This window comes from Rhineura floridana, chromosome 7, assembly GCF_030035675.1.
Source record: "Rhineura floridana isolate rRhiFlo1 chromosome 7, rRhiFlo1.hap2, whole genome shotgun sequence".
Taxonomy (NCBI): domain Eukaryota; kingdom Metazoa; phylum Chordata; class Lepidosauria; order Squamata; family Rhineuridae; genus Rhineura; species Rhineura floridana.
The window spans coordinates 88,749,198-88,764,157 of NC_084486.1; the positions used below are offsets into that span (position 1 = coordinate 88,749,198).

General features: G+C 45.6%; 1 protein-coding gene across 3 annotated transcripts in view; it reads right to left on the minus strand.

The window, feature by feature from the left end:
- The window catches only part of DNMBP (dynamin binding protein), a 61,230-nt gene that overhangs the window by 16,987 nt on the left and 29,283 nt on the right, over window positions 1-14,960 (minus strand). The window contains exon 1 of one of the 3 annotated variants that reach the window (XM_061636343.1): window positions 12,061-13,212. The exons of the other annotated variants lie outside the window; for them this stretch is intronic. Within the exon in view, the coding sequence (XP_061492327.1) occupies window positions 12,061-13,129 (1,069 nt within the window). The 5' untranslated portion in view covers window positions 13,130-13,212. Of the gene's footprint in view, window positions 1-12,060; window positions 13,213-14,960 lie in introns of those variants that run through there. 3 annotated transcript variants of the gene reach the window in all.

The following is a 14,960-nucleotide window of genomic DNA, read 5'->3' on the forward strand; positions in this document are numbered from 1 at the left end:
GTAATATCCCCCCACAAGCTCACACATATATACACAACCCAGCAGCCCTCTCCTCTGGCTGACAGATGGGGCCAGAGCATGCTTCTCTTCGATTCTGCAGTCCCAGTGTCTTACCATACCTGGGCTGTCCCCCTGGGAGCCACTGCTAGCCCACCTGAGTGACATGGTACCTTCCTCCTAAATTCCATCCAGAGCAAAGGTTGCAGTGCTCCATTTTGCTTCTCTGGGTACAGTTACTATGTACGTGATAAGCTCAGTGCTAGCTCTCCAGCTGCAGCTGAAATGTTCTGTACATCTGGGCACTGGCAGAAGTCAGCAGAATAGGTTAACTGGAAAAGGGAAAGTGGCATGAACAGCCGCCAGAACTCTGTGCATCACAAGGTCCCCCAAAAGCTTTTCAGAAACTGTGGAAGTAAAGCCACAACTCCCTCATCCAAGGGGGTGGCTCAGGGAGCCCAAATCCCAGGTGTTTTGCAGCAGGCCCCATATCTCCTGTCCCATCCCCCCTTTTAAAAACGTAAGTAAAAACAACGCTTTGCTTACAGGGTGGTTGGCATGCAGTGCTGGTGAGACACTCATGCCTTTAATTTCCTAGAGACATCTGTACATATAAATTAGTATAGGCAAATATAATCCAAATTTGTGTCATGGTCCTGTGTCCTTTTAAGTACCTACCAACACTCCTTGGTGAGTTTGTGTGTCCATGCCTCACACAACTGCAGCATTCTCCCTTCCAGCCCCCTGCCTAGGTCACAGTTTGCGGAGGGGAAAATCACATACCTCTCCATGTTTCTTAGTGTGAAGGTTACCACCTTTTTATCTAGTTGGCTCCAGTGCCTTTAACAGCCATGACAGGGGGCTTCCACACTATCAGTATTTTGGGGTGGGTTTCAATGATATACCAGCAAATTGAGGTTGTGCAATTAAAGTGAATCTGGCACTCTCTGCACAACAAACCCACTTCCCCCAAAGATTGGACATTTTGTGACAAGGAAAGTGATGGGGAAATGCTTTGGACAGTGTGTGACACCTAACGGCTTGAACACAACACTGTCTGATCTCCCTACAAACAAATCAGGATGAATGCTTAATAAACAGGTTGTCTGGAAGAAACCACAGGGAGAAAGTCAATAGATGCATCATTTTTCATCAATGGCAAAACTGTGGCTGTGGAATTTTAACTTCTCACATGATTGTTAAAGGCACAGAGCCTCTGTCAGTGAAAAGATGGAAAACCTGTATCTATCCCCTTCTCAAACTAGTCACAAAATTTAGAGGAACCACAGGGTATGTCACCATAACAGCTAGTGTTTGGCTATGACCTGGGAGACCTTGGGTCGAATCCCCACTCACCCATGAAGCTACTGGGTCAGTCACCGCCTCTCAGCCTAACCCACCTCACAGGGTTGTTGTGAGGATAAAATGGGGAGGGGATAACAATATACACCACCTTAAGCTCCTTGGAGGAAAGGTGGGATATAAATATAATAAATAAGATAAAAATAAAAAACCTAAAGAAGGCCAGACATGCTCTGCCCCAGCCATCCAAGCATTGTTACTGATTTGTATCTGGTCACCTCACCTTTAAAAGGATACTGTAGAGCTGGAAAAAAATTTAAAAAAGGGCAACCAAGATGAACAAGGGGGTGACGTGACTCCCCTATGAAGAAAGGTTGCAGCATTTGAAGCTTTTTAGTTTAGAGAATAAGGCAAGTAAGAGATGGCATGATTGAAGTTTATAAAATCATGCATGGCATGGGGAAAATGGATAGAAGTATTTCTCCCTCTCTCAAAATACTGGAACTTGTGGACATCCAATGAAACTGAATGCTAGAAGATTCAGGACAGATAAACTATTTCTTTACACAACACATAGGTAAGCTACGGAAGCCACTCCCAGAGGAAACAATGATGGCCACCAACCTGGATGGCTCTAAAAGAGGATAATTTATTCATTTATTAAATTTATATCCCACCCTTCCTCCCAGAAGGACTCCAGGGTGGATTAGGCAAATTCATGGAGGATAATGGTATCAAAGAGTACTAGTCACGATGGCTATGCTCCGCCTCCAGTTAGAGGCAGTATGCTTCTGAATATCAGTTTCTGGAAACCACAGGGCAGGGATAGGGAGAGTGCTCTTGTGCTCAGGTCCTGCTTGTGGCCTTCCCATGGGCACCTGGTTGGCCACTGTGAGAGCACTGGACTAGATTGACCTGAGCCCGCTCTAGATTGACCTGATCCAGAAGGCTCTTCAACATGTTCTTATCCCTCCAATACAATCCTAATGGCAAATGAATGGGTTCAGATCCTGACTGCCATCCTTTTCTAACAGATGTGCTGTTCCTTCAACAACTATATCACAGACAGAAATGCAAGCGGTGCAGTTTTCCCCATCACTGCACAATATATTGCCTTAATGGTGCTGGTGCCTTGCCAGAAAACAAGGCAGCAGAGATTTTGCTTCTGACATGGAGCTTCCATATACTGGAAGTACCCAGGAAAGATTTCACCAGCTAAACAAAAGGCTGACTGAGTCTCTTTCCTCAGCCCACAACACATTGCCTTGGGGGGGAGGCAGTGCTCCTTAGAGGCCCAAACAGAAGCAGACCACTGTTGTTGCCTTCTCAGCCACTGACTGCCATCCCTATCCACGTTCTTCACACTCATCCCCTCCCCTTTCATGCATCCAATTGCAGGTGCGTTGTGTGCAAAATCCAGGCCAAGAAGGTGTGGTGCTTTCTGGAATGTGCACACAAGGCTGTGTGATGCATAAGTAACCAGAAACAATGTGGCAGCCCAGCAGAGTAACCACTGCTGCTTCTGCAGAAAAGAATTCCCAGGGCTTCTGCCCCATGCATGGAAGCCATGACCCAGAGGACAGAGGGCATTCCACTAGTGTGACACATAAGCTGCCTCCATTTACAAATCAAAGCAAGTTTCTGTTTCAGACTTCACTGCTCTTTGCCTGGCAGCACTGGAGCAAAGGAGAAGATAAGGCAACAGCCCCAGGGAGGGCTGCGGGAGGCAACTAGAAGAACAAGCCAATTGACAAATGGCTGAAGCTGGCACCCCAGTCAGTGACTGAAGAGCCTTCTGATTCAGATATTGGTGTAAATTCATGAGAACACAAGTGAGATCTGGAACAAAATATTGCACTATGAAATGTTCCTATTCAGATTCCAAAGAGCCAGTCATACCCTTTTTCAGGATGTTTCATTCTACCTCGCCCCATTTTCTACTTTGCCCTGCAACTGTCAGTCAGTATTCTATGCTCACTGAACAAGCTCAGTCCTCACTGACCTGCCTCCTCCCTAGGTTTTTCCCTCTAAAGATATTTTGTACTTCTGTAAACCTGGGGCTATCTGAAGCCTGCTGCTGCCCATCTCTTGTGTGTGGGTAGTGCTGTTATGGCTTCAGAAGGATATATAGTCCATTAGTCTATATGGCAGAGGTGGGGAGCCTGTGACCCTCCAGATGTTATTAGACTCAAAGACCTATCAGCCCCAGCCAGTGTGGCAAATGCTCAGGGATGATGGGAGATGAAATCCAGCGGCGTCTGGAGGGCCACAGGTTCACTCCAAATCTCCTGACTCCTCTTTCCAGAGGTGTTGTACAGATGTTAAAAGACAAGGGGATGTAAAGACTGGACTTTGTAGCATCTCTCAAAATAATTTCCATGGGGCAGAGCAGCAGTCACTCAGTACTATTATCTGAAGCCTGCCTGATAGGTAGGAACAGAACCACAGCAAAGTATGGCTCCAGTTCCCAATCAAGCCACACAGCCCTGAAACATACTAAGGTATCTGAAAGCAGCTGAGAGATGGAGAGGAATCAACAGGCTGATATTCCCCATGGCTGTCTCAAAGCATAGGTCATCTACCCAGAAGCATTACACCGCATGCATTGCTGTGATCTGAGCTTCTTATGCTGTCAATTGTGTGTGTGATTATGGAACAGGTTTAGTAATTTGTGCGGTGTATTTAATGATTTCATTTTGCTGAAAAACACAGAGGAAATGTAAAGAGTACAGAACAAGCCAGAGGAACAATTTGGCACAACTCAACCCTTAATTCTCACACAGACACAAAATACTGAATGGAAGAACTGCCTCTGTGTGTGGGGGGGGGTTCTTTTAAAAAATGCAGTTAACCGTCAGGTGAAAACATAAAAACGACTTCCGTGTCAGGGGACAAGAATGCTGACAAGGCCATGAGAAGGAGCACAGAGCAGAGACCGACCTTAGCTCATTCTTGTGCAAAGACCAAGAATTAAAGACTGGAGTGCAAAATAGTGTGATGGAATGGAATCTGAGTATTAGAGGAATGGGGACTACATTTCTGGAGTCTGCCTCCCAGACCTAATTCAGGCCACATCCAGACTTCTCCAGATTTGGGGCTGATGTAAAATGGAACATAGAAAGCTGCCTGATAGAGCAGCCATGTGTCCGACTTTACAGAAGGCAGTCCTCTATTTGAGGGGCTTTCAGAGGACAATATTTGAAGGCTTTGTCTATTTGAACTATTAGGTGGATCCGCATTTGGCTACAGAACTGTATTCAGAGAGTACTTATCAATAGTTCCTTCTCAAATTGGAAGGAGGTAACGAGTGAGGTACCGCAGGGCTCAGTCCTGGGCCCTGTGCTCTTCAACATTTTTGTTAATGACTTAGATGAGGAGGTACAGGGAATGCTTATCAAATTTCCAGATGATACAAACTGGGAGGGATAGCTAATACCCTGGAGGACAGAAACAAAATTCAAAGGGATCTTGATAGGCTGGAGCATTGGGCTGAAAACAACAGAATGAAATTTCACAGACATAAGTGCAAAGTTCTACAACCAGGAAAAAGAAACCAAATGTACAGTTACAAGATGGGGAATACTTGGCTCAGTAATACTACATGCGAGAAGGATATTGGAATTATTGCTGATTACAAGATGAATATGAGTCAACAGTGTGATGTGGCTGCAAAAAAGGCAATTACTATTTTAGGCTGTATTAACAGAAGTATAGTTTCCACACTGCATGAAGTATTAGTTCCCCCCTATTCAGCAAGGTTAGTCCTCATCTTGAGTACTGAATCCAGTTCTGGACACCACACCTTAAGGATGCAGACAAACTGGAACACATTCAGAGGAGGGCAACTAGGATGATCAGGGGACTAGAAACAAAGCCCTGTGAGAAAAGACTGAAAGAACTGGGCATGAACCTTGAGAAGAGAAGACTGAGGGGAGATATGATAGCACTCTTCAAGTACTTGAAAGGTTGTCTCACAGAGGAGGGCCAGGATCTCTTCTTGATCATCCCAGAATTTAGATGTGGAATAATGCGCTCAAGTTTGAGGAAGTCAGATTTTGACTGAACATCAGGAAAATCTTCCTAACTGTCAGAGCAGTACAACAATGGGATCAATGACCTAGGGAGGTGGTGGGCTCTCCAGCACTGGAGATCTTCAAGAGGCAGCTGGACAGGCACCTGTCAGGTATACTTTAATTCAGATTCCTGCATTGAGCAGGGGATTAGACTTGATGGCCTTATAGGCCATTTCCAACTCTATGATTTAATTATTCTATACCCAAATGACCAAAGTGATTTCAGGGCCAAACCTGGGCTAGAAGCCATAAAGATCAGAGTTGGAAAGCCTCTTGCTTTTTTCTCCTGAGGGCTGCATTCCCTCAGGCATAAATCTGTCAGGGGCAACATAATGGTGGTAAGTTGAGACAGAGCCAAAAGTGGGTGGGGCACCCATTCTCTCTTTCTACCACTTCCTTTCCCCCCAATTTTCTTCCTTTTCACCCTCACGATATTAAGCATAGGATGACAGGGTGCCCACATCCACTCTGGATAACATGTTTTAATTCAAAAATGTCTGGAGTTAATGACATAACATGATTGCCTTATCCAAGAGCGGCAACTCTGAAACTGACAGTCATTCAGGACCTTCTTTTTTTTTTTGAAGTCCCAGATGGCAAAACTGGAAGATGGCTGATACACCTCATAGGAGACAGCAAGAGTTGGTCTTGTCCTCTATGTTTTTCAGCATCTACATGAATCATCCCCTCCTAACCTATTTGTGGGCTATGTACACATCCTCAGGTGACATCAACTGAAACCTCATCCAAACAAATATGACAAGCAGAAGCCCTGAACACTTCCTGCACAATTATTTATACCTTGTAAGTTTGGCCATATTGATTACAGTGAGCAGGCCTAAACAGCTAGGCAGCTAAAGAAGGACTGGGAACACATGGCCCTCCAGATGTTATTGGACTCTTATCAGACCCAGTCAGCATGCCCAACAGTCAGGAATGATAGGAGATGTGGTCCAGCAACATTTGAAGGGTCACATATTCACTATTCCTGAACCTAATGGATGGTCAGAAGCTTTTAACAAAATTAAGTTCCTTGATGACTGGAACTCTCTCCTCAGACTTTGGAAAGGGAGACCCTTCTGAGAGTGGGAGCAGCAATGTTTAAATTCAGGAAAGACAAAGTCAACCAGAGCTGGAGTTCAGCTGGATAGAAACGGGAAAGCTGCAGGAATCCACACATTTGTTCTTAGAAGATGATGCAGAATTAGTTGTTGAACTGCCTGTTTTTAGGAATCAGTTTCTATATTTACAAAAGTTGTGCTTGTATATTGGTATATAAACAGATCACAGACAGCATAAGCCTCCAGTGCTCTCATCCAAAGGAAACTAAAATCTCTAACACTGCCCCTGGATTTCTGATTATTTTAGAAAGTGGGGGAACTTAGCATTATATTTAAGGTTTGTTAATCACTTTGCATCTTTTGTAGCTTCTTTGGACCACTGAAGTGCTCCAGAAAGACATAAAAAGTACAGAGGCAGATGGACAGACAGCTAAGGAGGGATTAAACTTTGGTATGAGAAAATATTAAAAACACCAACTTCCACTAGCCAGTCTAGCAACAGCTGATAAAGGTTGCCCCCATTTGCTCATGCACTGTGGCTGAGTTTTTTCTTAGGTAATGGATGACTAAGATGTGCCTAAACACTTTGCAAACATTGGAAGGGCAAGAACAGTACTGCAGGCTGCAGATACCAAGTTGCTTGCTTAAAGAAAATCAAGATACCTTTGGAGGTTGCAGAACTTGAAGAGTGACATGGCAGGGAAAATCTGAAGGAAAGGCTAGATAGAAATGCATTGCTCCTCACAATGGGATCTGCCTAGTATGAAACACAGCAACATAGGAAGCTGCCTCATACTGACTCAACCATTGGTCATCTAGCTCAGCACTGTCTATGCCATCCTACAGAGGAAAGTATCAGTGCTTCACTGTTCCAGAACAAAGCGCCAGTTGTGAGAACAGCCCCAGGTTCAGTTCTGCTGGCCCCCAGATTGCACTTTGTGCAGCCCACCATAGTTCTGGTACCTCAAGCGTTCGATGTATGTGGGCCCTCAGTTAGCAAAATATGAGACATGACTAACCTATTTCTCCATAACATCTGAATCGGGAGAGGCCATGCAAGCCCTGGACCACTGCCTGGACTCGGTGGTGGGCTGGATGAGGGCCAATAAACTGAGTCTGAATCCTAGCAAGACAGGCACTGTGGGTTGGTGGTTCCCGAGTTCAGATAATTGGTCATTTGCCTGCTTTGGATGGGGTCATACTCCCTCTGAAAGAGCAGGTCTATAGCCTGGAGGTACTCCTGGATCCATCTTTGTCGCTAGAGGCCCAGGTGACCTCAGTGGCTAGGAGTGCCTTTTACCACCTTCGGCTGGTGAGACAGCTGTGGCTGTTTCTGGACCAGGATAGCCTAACCACTGCTGTCCATGCACTGGTAACCTCCAGGCTGGATTACTGTAATGTACTCTATGTGGGGCTGCCCTTGAGGTTGGTCCGGGAGCTGCAGCTGGTGCAAAATGCAGAGGCGAGACTGCTCATTGGGGCAGGGTATTGCCAACATGTCACCCCGCTGCTGAAAGAATTGCACTGGCTGCCCATTTGCTACCGGGCCAAGTTCAAGGTTCTAGTTTTGGTGTATAAAGCCTTATACAGCTCGGGACCAGGATACCTGAAAGACCGTCTTACCCCTTATATACCCAACCAAACACTGCGCTCTGCAGGTGAGGGCCTCCTGCAGATACCATCTTATCAGAAGGTTCGTTCTGCACAATATAGGAAACGGATCTTTAGTGTGACAGCACCTACCCTGTGGAATTCCCTCCCTTTGAACATTAGGCAGGCGCCATCTCTGCTATCTTTTTGGCACCTTTTGAAGACTTTCCTCTTTCAACAAGCCTTTTAGGTTGAGACCTATCCCAGTCTGCATCTGTGTTAGAATTGCTTAATATGTTTTTTTAATAATGTTTTTAACCCTTTTTAAAGTTTTTTTTAAAAATGTTTTTAACGCTGTTTTGTTTTAATGTATTTTAAGAACTGTTTTTATGATGTTTTAAAGTGTTTTTAGCACTTTATTTGCCACCCTGGGCTCCTGCTGGAAGGGCGGGATACAAATAAATAAATAAATAAATAAAATCTTGGCAGCCTGCAGCACGCAACTAATTCTCTGACTACTTTAGACAGTAGAGACAAAGACAGAGATGGAACACAGGGACTGCTGCCATGCAAGATCACCAGTTCCCCTTTCAAGAATGTATTTCCTGAGCATGGAACACCAGTAGGCAACTGGGTTTTTTGAGCAATACAGGATAAAGGCCCTTTGCTCCTGGCTTCTTTTGGGTGTACAGAAACACATCTTTAAAAAAGGGACCAGCCATGGATTTTTAGTCCAGGAAGTACAAATCAGAATTGGTTTGCTTAAAAATGCTGAACAAATGGAAGCCTCAAGCATCCCTACTTGCATCTGTCCCCATATTTCAAGTGAGGCTGTTTACCTTTGTTTTTGTCATATGTACATTTATTCAGTGAAAAGGGTATTTGTCTCCACCACCCCCACTTTTTTTTTAAAGCTGAAAAGCTGCCCCAAGTAGGGAAGGTGGGCTTGTGAAGTCATAGGTTCCAGCTAATCAGCAGTGTGCACACTGCTGCAAACACACTAAGCTCAATCCTGAAGAGAAGTTTCTACATTTGAACAAAATGTGAATAGGCTTCCCATACCAGCCCCACTGTCCAAATGATGTGCATGTGTATGTACTCTTGGTTTTTGCAATCAAGAAGCAGCATTTTTTGCACAGAAACTATGATCCCTGCAGCCTGACTAGGCCTTTGTAATAGCATCAGCTATCCTTAATTGCTCTGATCAGTAGTGAAATAACCATCAACAATGGCATTTATTTTATTTTTATTGGGTCTCTTGGTAACTTCCCTTAACGATAAAAAGGTATCGTCACACCCCCAGTTTCACAACCTCTTCAAGTCTTGGCATCTCCATACAGGTTGTGTTCTTGTGTAAATAGTCACGTAATATAGCAGGCATGTTTGCCACTTGTCTACTGGGTTTCTCTCAATTAACATGTCTAACATTTGGAAGGTGAGGTCAATGCCTAAACATGCACTAGAAAGCTGTAGCCAGCCATGGTGTGTTCAGCCTGTATCTTTACAGACACTGGGAGGCACTAATCGCAAACTTGTCTTCTGAATGCAGCATTAACCGTCCAGGTCTGGACATAAGAGATTCAGCAGTCTTGGTTTCCTGCGTACTTGTTCAGTGTCAAACTTGGGAAGGTGGAATGGACAGGAAAAAAGAGAGATTTGCTTAGGATTTAGTTTTCCAGCTTTCTTATTGGCACAACTCTGATTAGCTTATTGTTGAATCTCTTGTAGGTGTGTCTGTTTCTGACATTTTGTCCCGCTTGAAGAATGTCAGGAGCCAAAGTCCATGAGGCTCATTGGTACCCAGCTCTGCCCAGACCAAAGGTGCTTATGGCAGGGCTGCTGTACAGAATCTGCAACATTTCAAACAAATCCCACATATTACTGCACCCACCTACCATATATAGTAACTCCTTGATGTACAGGCATCTTCCATGCTACTGTGGGTTCCATAGCTGTTGAGCTCACCACCAGCTACCCTGCTCCATTTTGCAGCTGCCTCTTCCCTACTGCAGTCACTGACTTTACCCTCTAGAGATTCACCATGATAGCCCGATCTGTGCTTATTCTGCCACTGTGCGTGCAAAGTGCAGAATTTGATTCAATTGCAGAATTTAACACCTTGATTATTTCCATCATCCTTTTAAGTTAATTTTAAGGCAAGTTTCTAGCCGCTAAGGCTGCTAAAATAAGTTTCAAGTGCTCAAGCAGAGGGAAGGAGGATCAAGTAAAACTTTTAAGTAGTCAAGGACTAGGACTTCTGTGCCCTTTATAGCTATTTAGCACTTCCCAATGATTAGCAGAAGCATTATAAATTACCCCCAATAACCAAAGTAGCAATTTGCATACAGTTACAAACAGAGTTCCATTTTTTAAAATGTCAATTTCATCTGAACTTGGGATGTCTTAGCTCAGATATTTGTTTGTTAGTGCAGACTTTCAATTGCCCTGATGACAGCTAACTCTGCTTTTCCTTTTCCAGTCTAGGGTCCAAGTGAAGACAAGGCTGCAGGAACACTGAGCAGCAGAAGCTCACCACCAGTACCAGCACAAGCACCACCACCAAACCTACCTCACCAGTTTTCCAGTGTGCCAGCTCTTTGTCTTTAGATGAGAGTCTAAGCCTTGCTGCTCTAATAGCCAAAAGGAGTCTCTGCTGGGGAGGGCCATGGATGCACAAGTCCAGAAGGAAAGGACCTGCCTTTTGCTTACGCTAAGTGCTATGCACACTGATAGCGCCATAGGAGTAATAACAGCAACAACATTCATTTGCAGCACTCCATCTGCACACAGCATTTCAGGGTAACTGCTGAAGAACACAACTGAGTGGTTTCTGCTGCTTTGGAACATATGAGGGAAAACATCAACTTTGTTTGACCTGAGGTGACTTCCACAGACGCTGTAAGATGCTTCTAGCTTGAGAAGTAGAGGAGAACCTGAGAGAACCCTGTGCTACTGCAAGCCAGCCACCCGTCATATCTTCATAAATAATCCAAGCTAACCACAACAAAATGGGGAAAGGCCTAGTTCATGGTAGAGCATCTGCTTTGCATGCTGAAGGTCCTAGGTTCAATCCCCGGCAGAGACCCATGTCTGAAATCCTAGAGAGCCACAGCCAGTCAGTGGAGAATACTGAGCTAGATGTAAGGCAGCTTCCTATGTTCCTGAAATGGCTAATCCACATATATAACAGTCACCGATGAAGCTTTATGTTACCTCTGTAGGGCAAGTGCAAACATCAGCCACACAGCTAAGTTAAGGCAAGACCTTCAGCAGAAGGTGAGAGTGGTCCACCCAGATGTATTCTGCACTATCCTGGAATTCCAGAGTGTCACATCACAAAGCTACAAGGAAGTCCAGCACAACGTTATGTTGCAGCACAACTCCAGCTACATGAGATGCAAAGGCAGGTTTCAAAGAGCAGCACAGGATCCAGCTCTGTGCTCAGAGTCCGAGCATCTAGGAGGCCAGGGCCACACCTGGGCAGGGATCATAGCAGGCCAGTTTTGCTGATGCTGGGAACCCTTGCAGGGCACATTACAAAATTAATCAACTGGCACAAACATTCCTGGCATAAGGGATTTGCACATGCCGAGCCCAACCAGGCACAGCCACAAAGAACGACTTAACCAAGGAGAAAAAGCAGATGAACGTCAATTAGCATTTACAGAGAAAACAACAATTAACCTTTATAAAATCACTGATGAATGACATAACAGGTATGTTATTTTTCAGTGTTGTAGAGAAGGGCTGTAGCTCAGTCGTAGAATACCTGCTTTGCATGCAGAAGGTCCCTGGTTCAATTCCTAGCCTCTCCAGGTAGGGATGGGAGAGACCTCTGTTTGAAACCCTGGAGAGCCGCTGCCAATCAGTGTAGACAAAACTCAGCTAGATGGACCAATGGTCTGACTCAGTATAAAGCAGCTTTCTACATTCCTAAGCAGTACCGTTTGTACTGAGGACTTCCTGGTCAGGGAGGGTGTGGAAATTGAAACATGTGTAGTCTTCTTGCCACCATTCCTTCCCCTCTCTCCACCTACCTTGCTTTTCTGTGATGTGGTGCCTCAAGGCACTGGGAGCTGTGCGCCGGTAACAGCTGTTCCGCTGCCAGGCTTCTGTGCCACCTGCCCACCCGGCTTCATCCTCCCAGTCTAGGCTCCAGTCCGACCGCCCTGCACGAGTCCTTGGACAGCCAGCCTTCCAGACCTGCAGTCCCAATGCTCTGGACTGGTCAGCCACAGTTTCTGTTGCCCCAGAGTCCTTGTCTGTCACATAATGTGGCCTGGCCATGTCACAGCCAGGCTCCAACCCACGAGTGCTGGGATCACATCCAGAGGGCCAAGACACTGGATCTTTTTGGCCAGCAGAGATACTTCTAGCATCCACAGCACTGTTCTCAGGTGTCTCCCCCGAATTCTGGGTGTCATGAAAGTTTCCAAGCAGCATGTATCGGCTATTCTCCTTTTCACAATATTTCTTATTTGTTCTGCTGTGCTCAACATACCTGTCACTTGTCTTCTTATAGTCCACATCCATGCTTTGACCCCCTGTGCACCAATCATCCCCCTTCCTGTAGTTACTGTAGTTACCACTTTCTCTCCAGTGGTTTGTATCCCAACTGTCTCCGTTCCTAGAGGCTTTGAAGTCACCATCCAGATACAAGCCATCCTGATACCAGCTGTGGGGCTTCCTGTGGACTGCTCGAGTGGCATTCTCACAGTCGGTATGGTGGCCAGCTTCCTCCAGGTGACAATTGCCTACCATCTCATGCTCCACATACAGGTTGTTCCTGCTTCTCCTCCTCCGGTCCAAATATTGACTGCCTTCCTCCCCACAGTCCCTGCAGACTCTGGCCATTTCACGGTCTCTGTACCAGATCTCCCCCTTCCTGAAGTGACCGCAGGCTCTGCTCACCGGCCTGGTGGTGCCATACAGTTCCCTGGTTCTGCATCTGTTGTCCCAGTTACAGCCACCATTCTGCCTGGTTCCCTTGGCACCATCTCCTTTCTTCAATAAGTTGTAGTCATATTCCCAGCTGGGGAATCGGAGGCGGAGCTGCTGTTCTGGAGAGTCTGTTCCGCACCTTCTTGCTTCGGGATAAGTGCACATTTTCTTCTTGGTGCCCCCCCTCCCCAGGGATCAGTTTCTTTGTAACAACATCCACCCACTCCTCTCCCTGGGACTCTGCTGACTGAAGACCAAGACGACAGAGAAACAGCATAACCTTTGTCTCCAATAGGCAACAAGTCCAGACAGCCTCTCCCACCTGCTGGCAGGTAATGAATAACTAAAGTCCCACAGACTGGAGCTGTAGATTGGACACATTCCCTGCCCAAACCGGCTTCTCTGCTTTGTAATGCTGCAGGCAGCAGCCAGTGACCTCTCTCCAGGACTCCACAGTACAAGGAAACTGCAAGGATGTGGCTTAAGTGGCCACTCCCCACGAACACTTCCCTGGGGCAAGGGAAAAGGGGGCATGCTGAGTACTGGGGAATTACAGGACTGGACCTGCCTGGGGCTACCTCTGGTCTGCTTGTGGCAGAAACAAAGCCATCCTTGGCTCTTTAAGGTAGTGTTTGGTTTTATGATGACTTTTTATTGCTTCATTCCCTGTATAGTTTTATTTTTATGTATGCTGTTTAGAAATGCTAGGGATTAAGCAGTAAATGAATGTCTTAAGGACAATAAATAAATAAATATATAGCCACCCTGGATCACTCATGAATGCACAAACACACACATATTTAAAGCATATTGACATATCATGTGATCGAAGAGAGCCCAAACAAGCCAATGAGAGCCTGGGCCCTAATAGGGCTCACACTGCAGTCCAAGTATGGACTCACTATTTGCCTTTGGTCAAGCCACTATTTCACAGAGTCAGTCCTAGCAAGTGAAAAATATACAGTACTCCAAAGCTCTAGAAATGCGTGCAGGAATTGTTAAACTTCAGGCACACAAACTAGTGTATGGCATCAAATGCAGAATTGAACGGCTTTTGCAGAAACCCATCAGCCTCAGCTACCAATAGTTTTCACTCCAAAAGATTACAGAGACAAACCTGAAAACATGTTGGCAGTTTTTGCTAATGGGGGGGGGGAGAGAGAGAGAGAGAGAGAGATGTCTGAGGAGGTATCTCAGTGGTCACTAAACACAATTACCAGCCACTCCCCTTGGACCCTGTCCATATCTTCCTACCATTACTACAATTTCCTCTGCACATTTTTTAGCACATAATTGTTATTTTCCCCCAGCCCCACCCACAGAGAACAGAAGTAATTCTATCAACGGGACTAGACTGATGGCTGAGAAAATGCAGAGGACTCAGCTTTAGCATCTGCTGTGAGCAAAGTGTGCTCCCAGAGGAGCATCTCTGAATCAAACTGCTTGATTCTGGTGGGCTTGTTTTGTAAACAGCTGACAGTGCAGGCACGACTCCACCATGTGGCCTTCTCCTAAGCACAGCAGACGTAGGCTGCGCCCATCAGTGGGAGACAGTTTACATCTTCAAGTGGAACACTGTGAAAAGGAGGCGCCTTCAGAGCTACAGGCCCTGAGGCAAAGTGGCAGAGGCACCCTGAGGCATGTGGCGAATAACAGAGAGAGACTAAAGACAAATCTGACAGGCAGAAGTGAACAATAAAATAAAAACAGTAAAGAAAGAATAAATGGATAAGTATTTTTTGTTGTTGTTGTTGAGCTCAGCCAAAGAGGAAGTCATATATATAGTGCTGCCGCTGCACCGGTCAAAAATAATAGAGTGAGAAGGCAGAAGCCACACCCCCTTGAGCATGCGCACTGAGGTTGCGGGCCTGCTCAAATTTTATTTTATTTATTTATTATTTGATTTATATCCCAACCTTCCTCCCAGCAGGAGCCCAGGGTGGCAAACAAAAGCACTAAAAACACTAGCCTAACCTCTAGAAAGTTCTAAAACAAG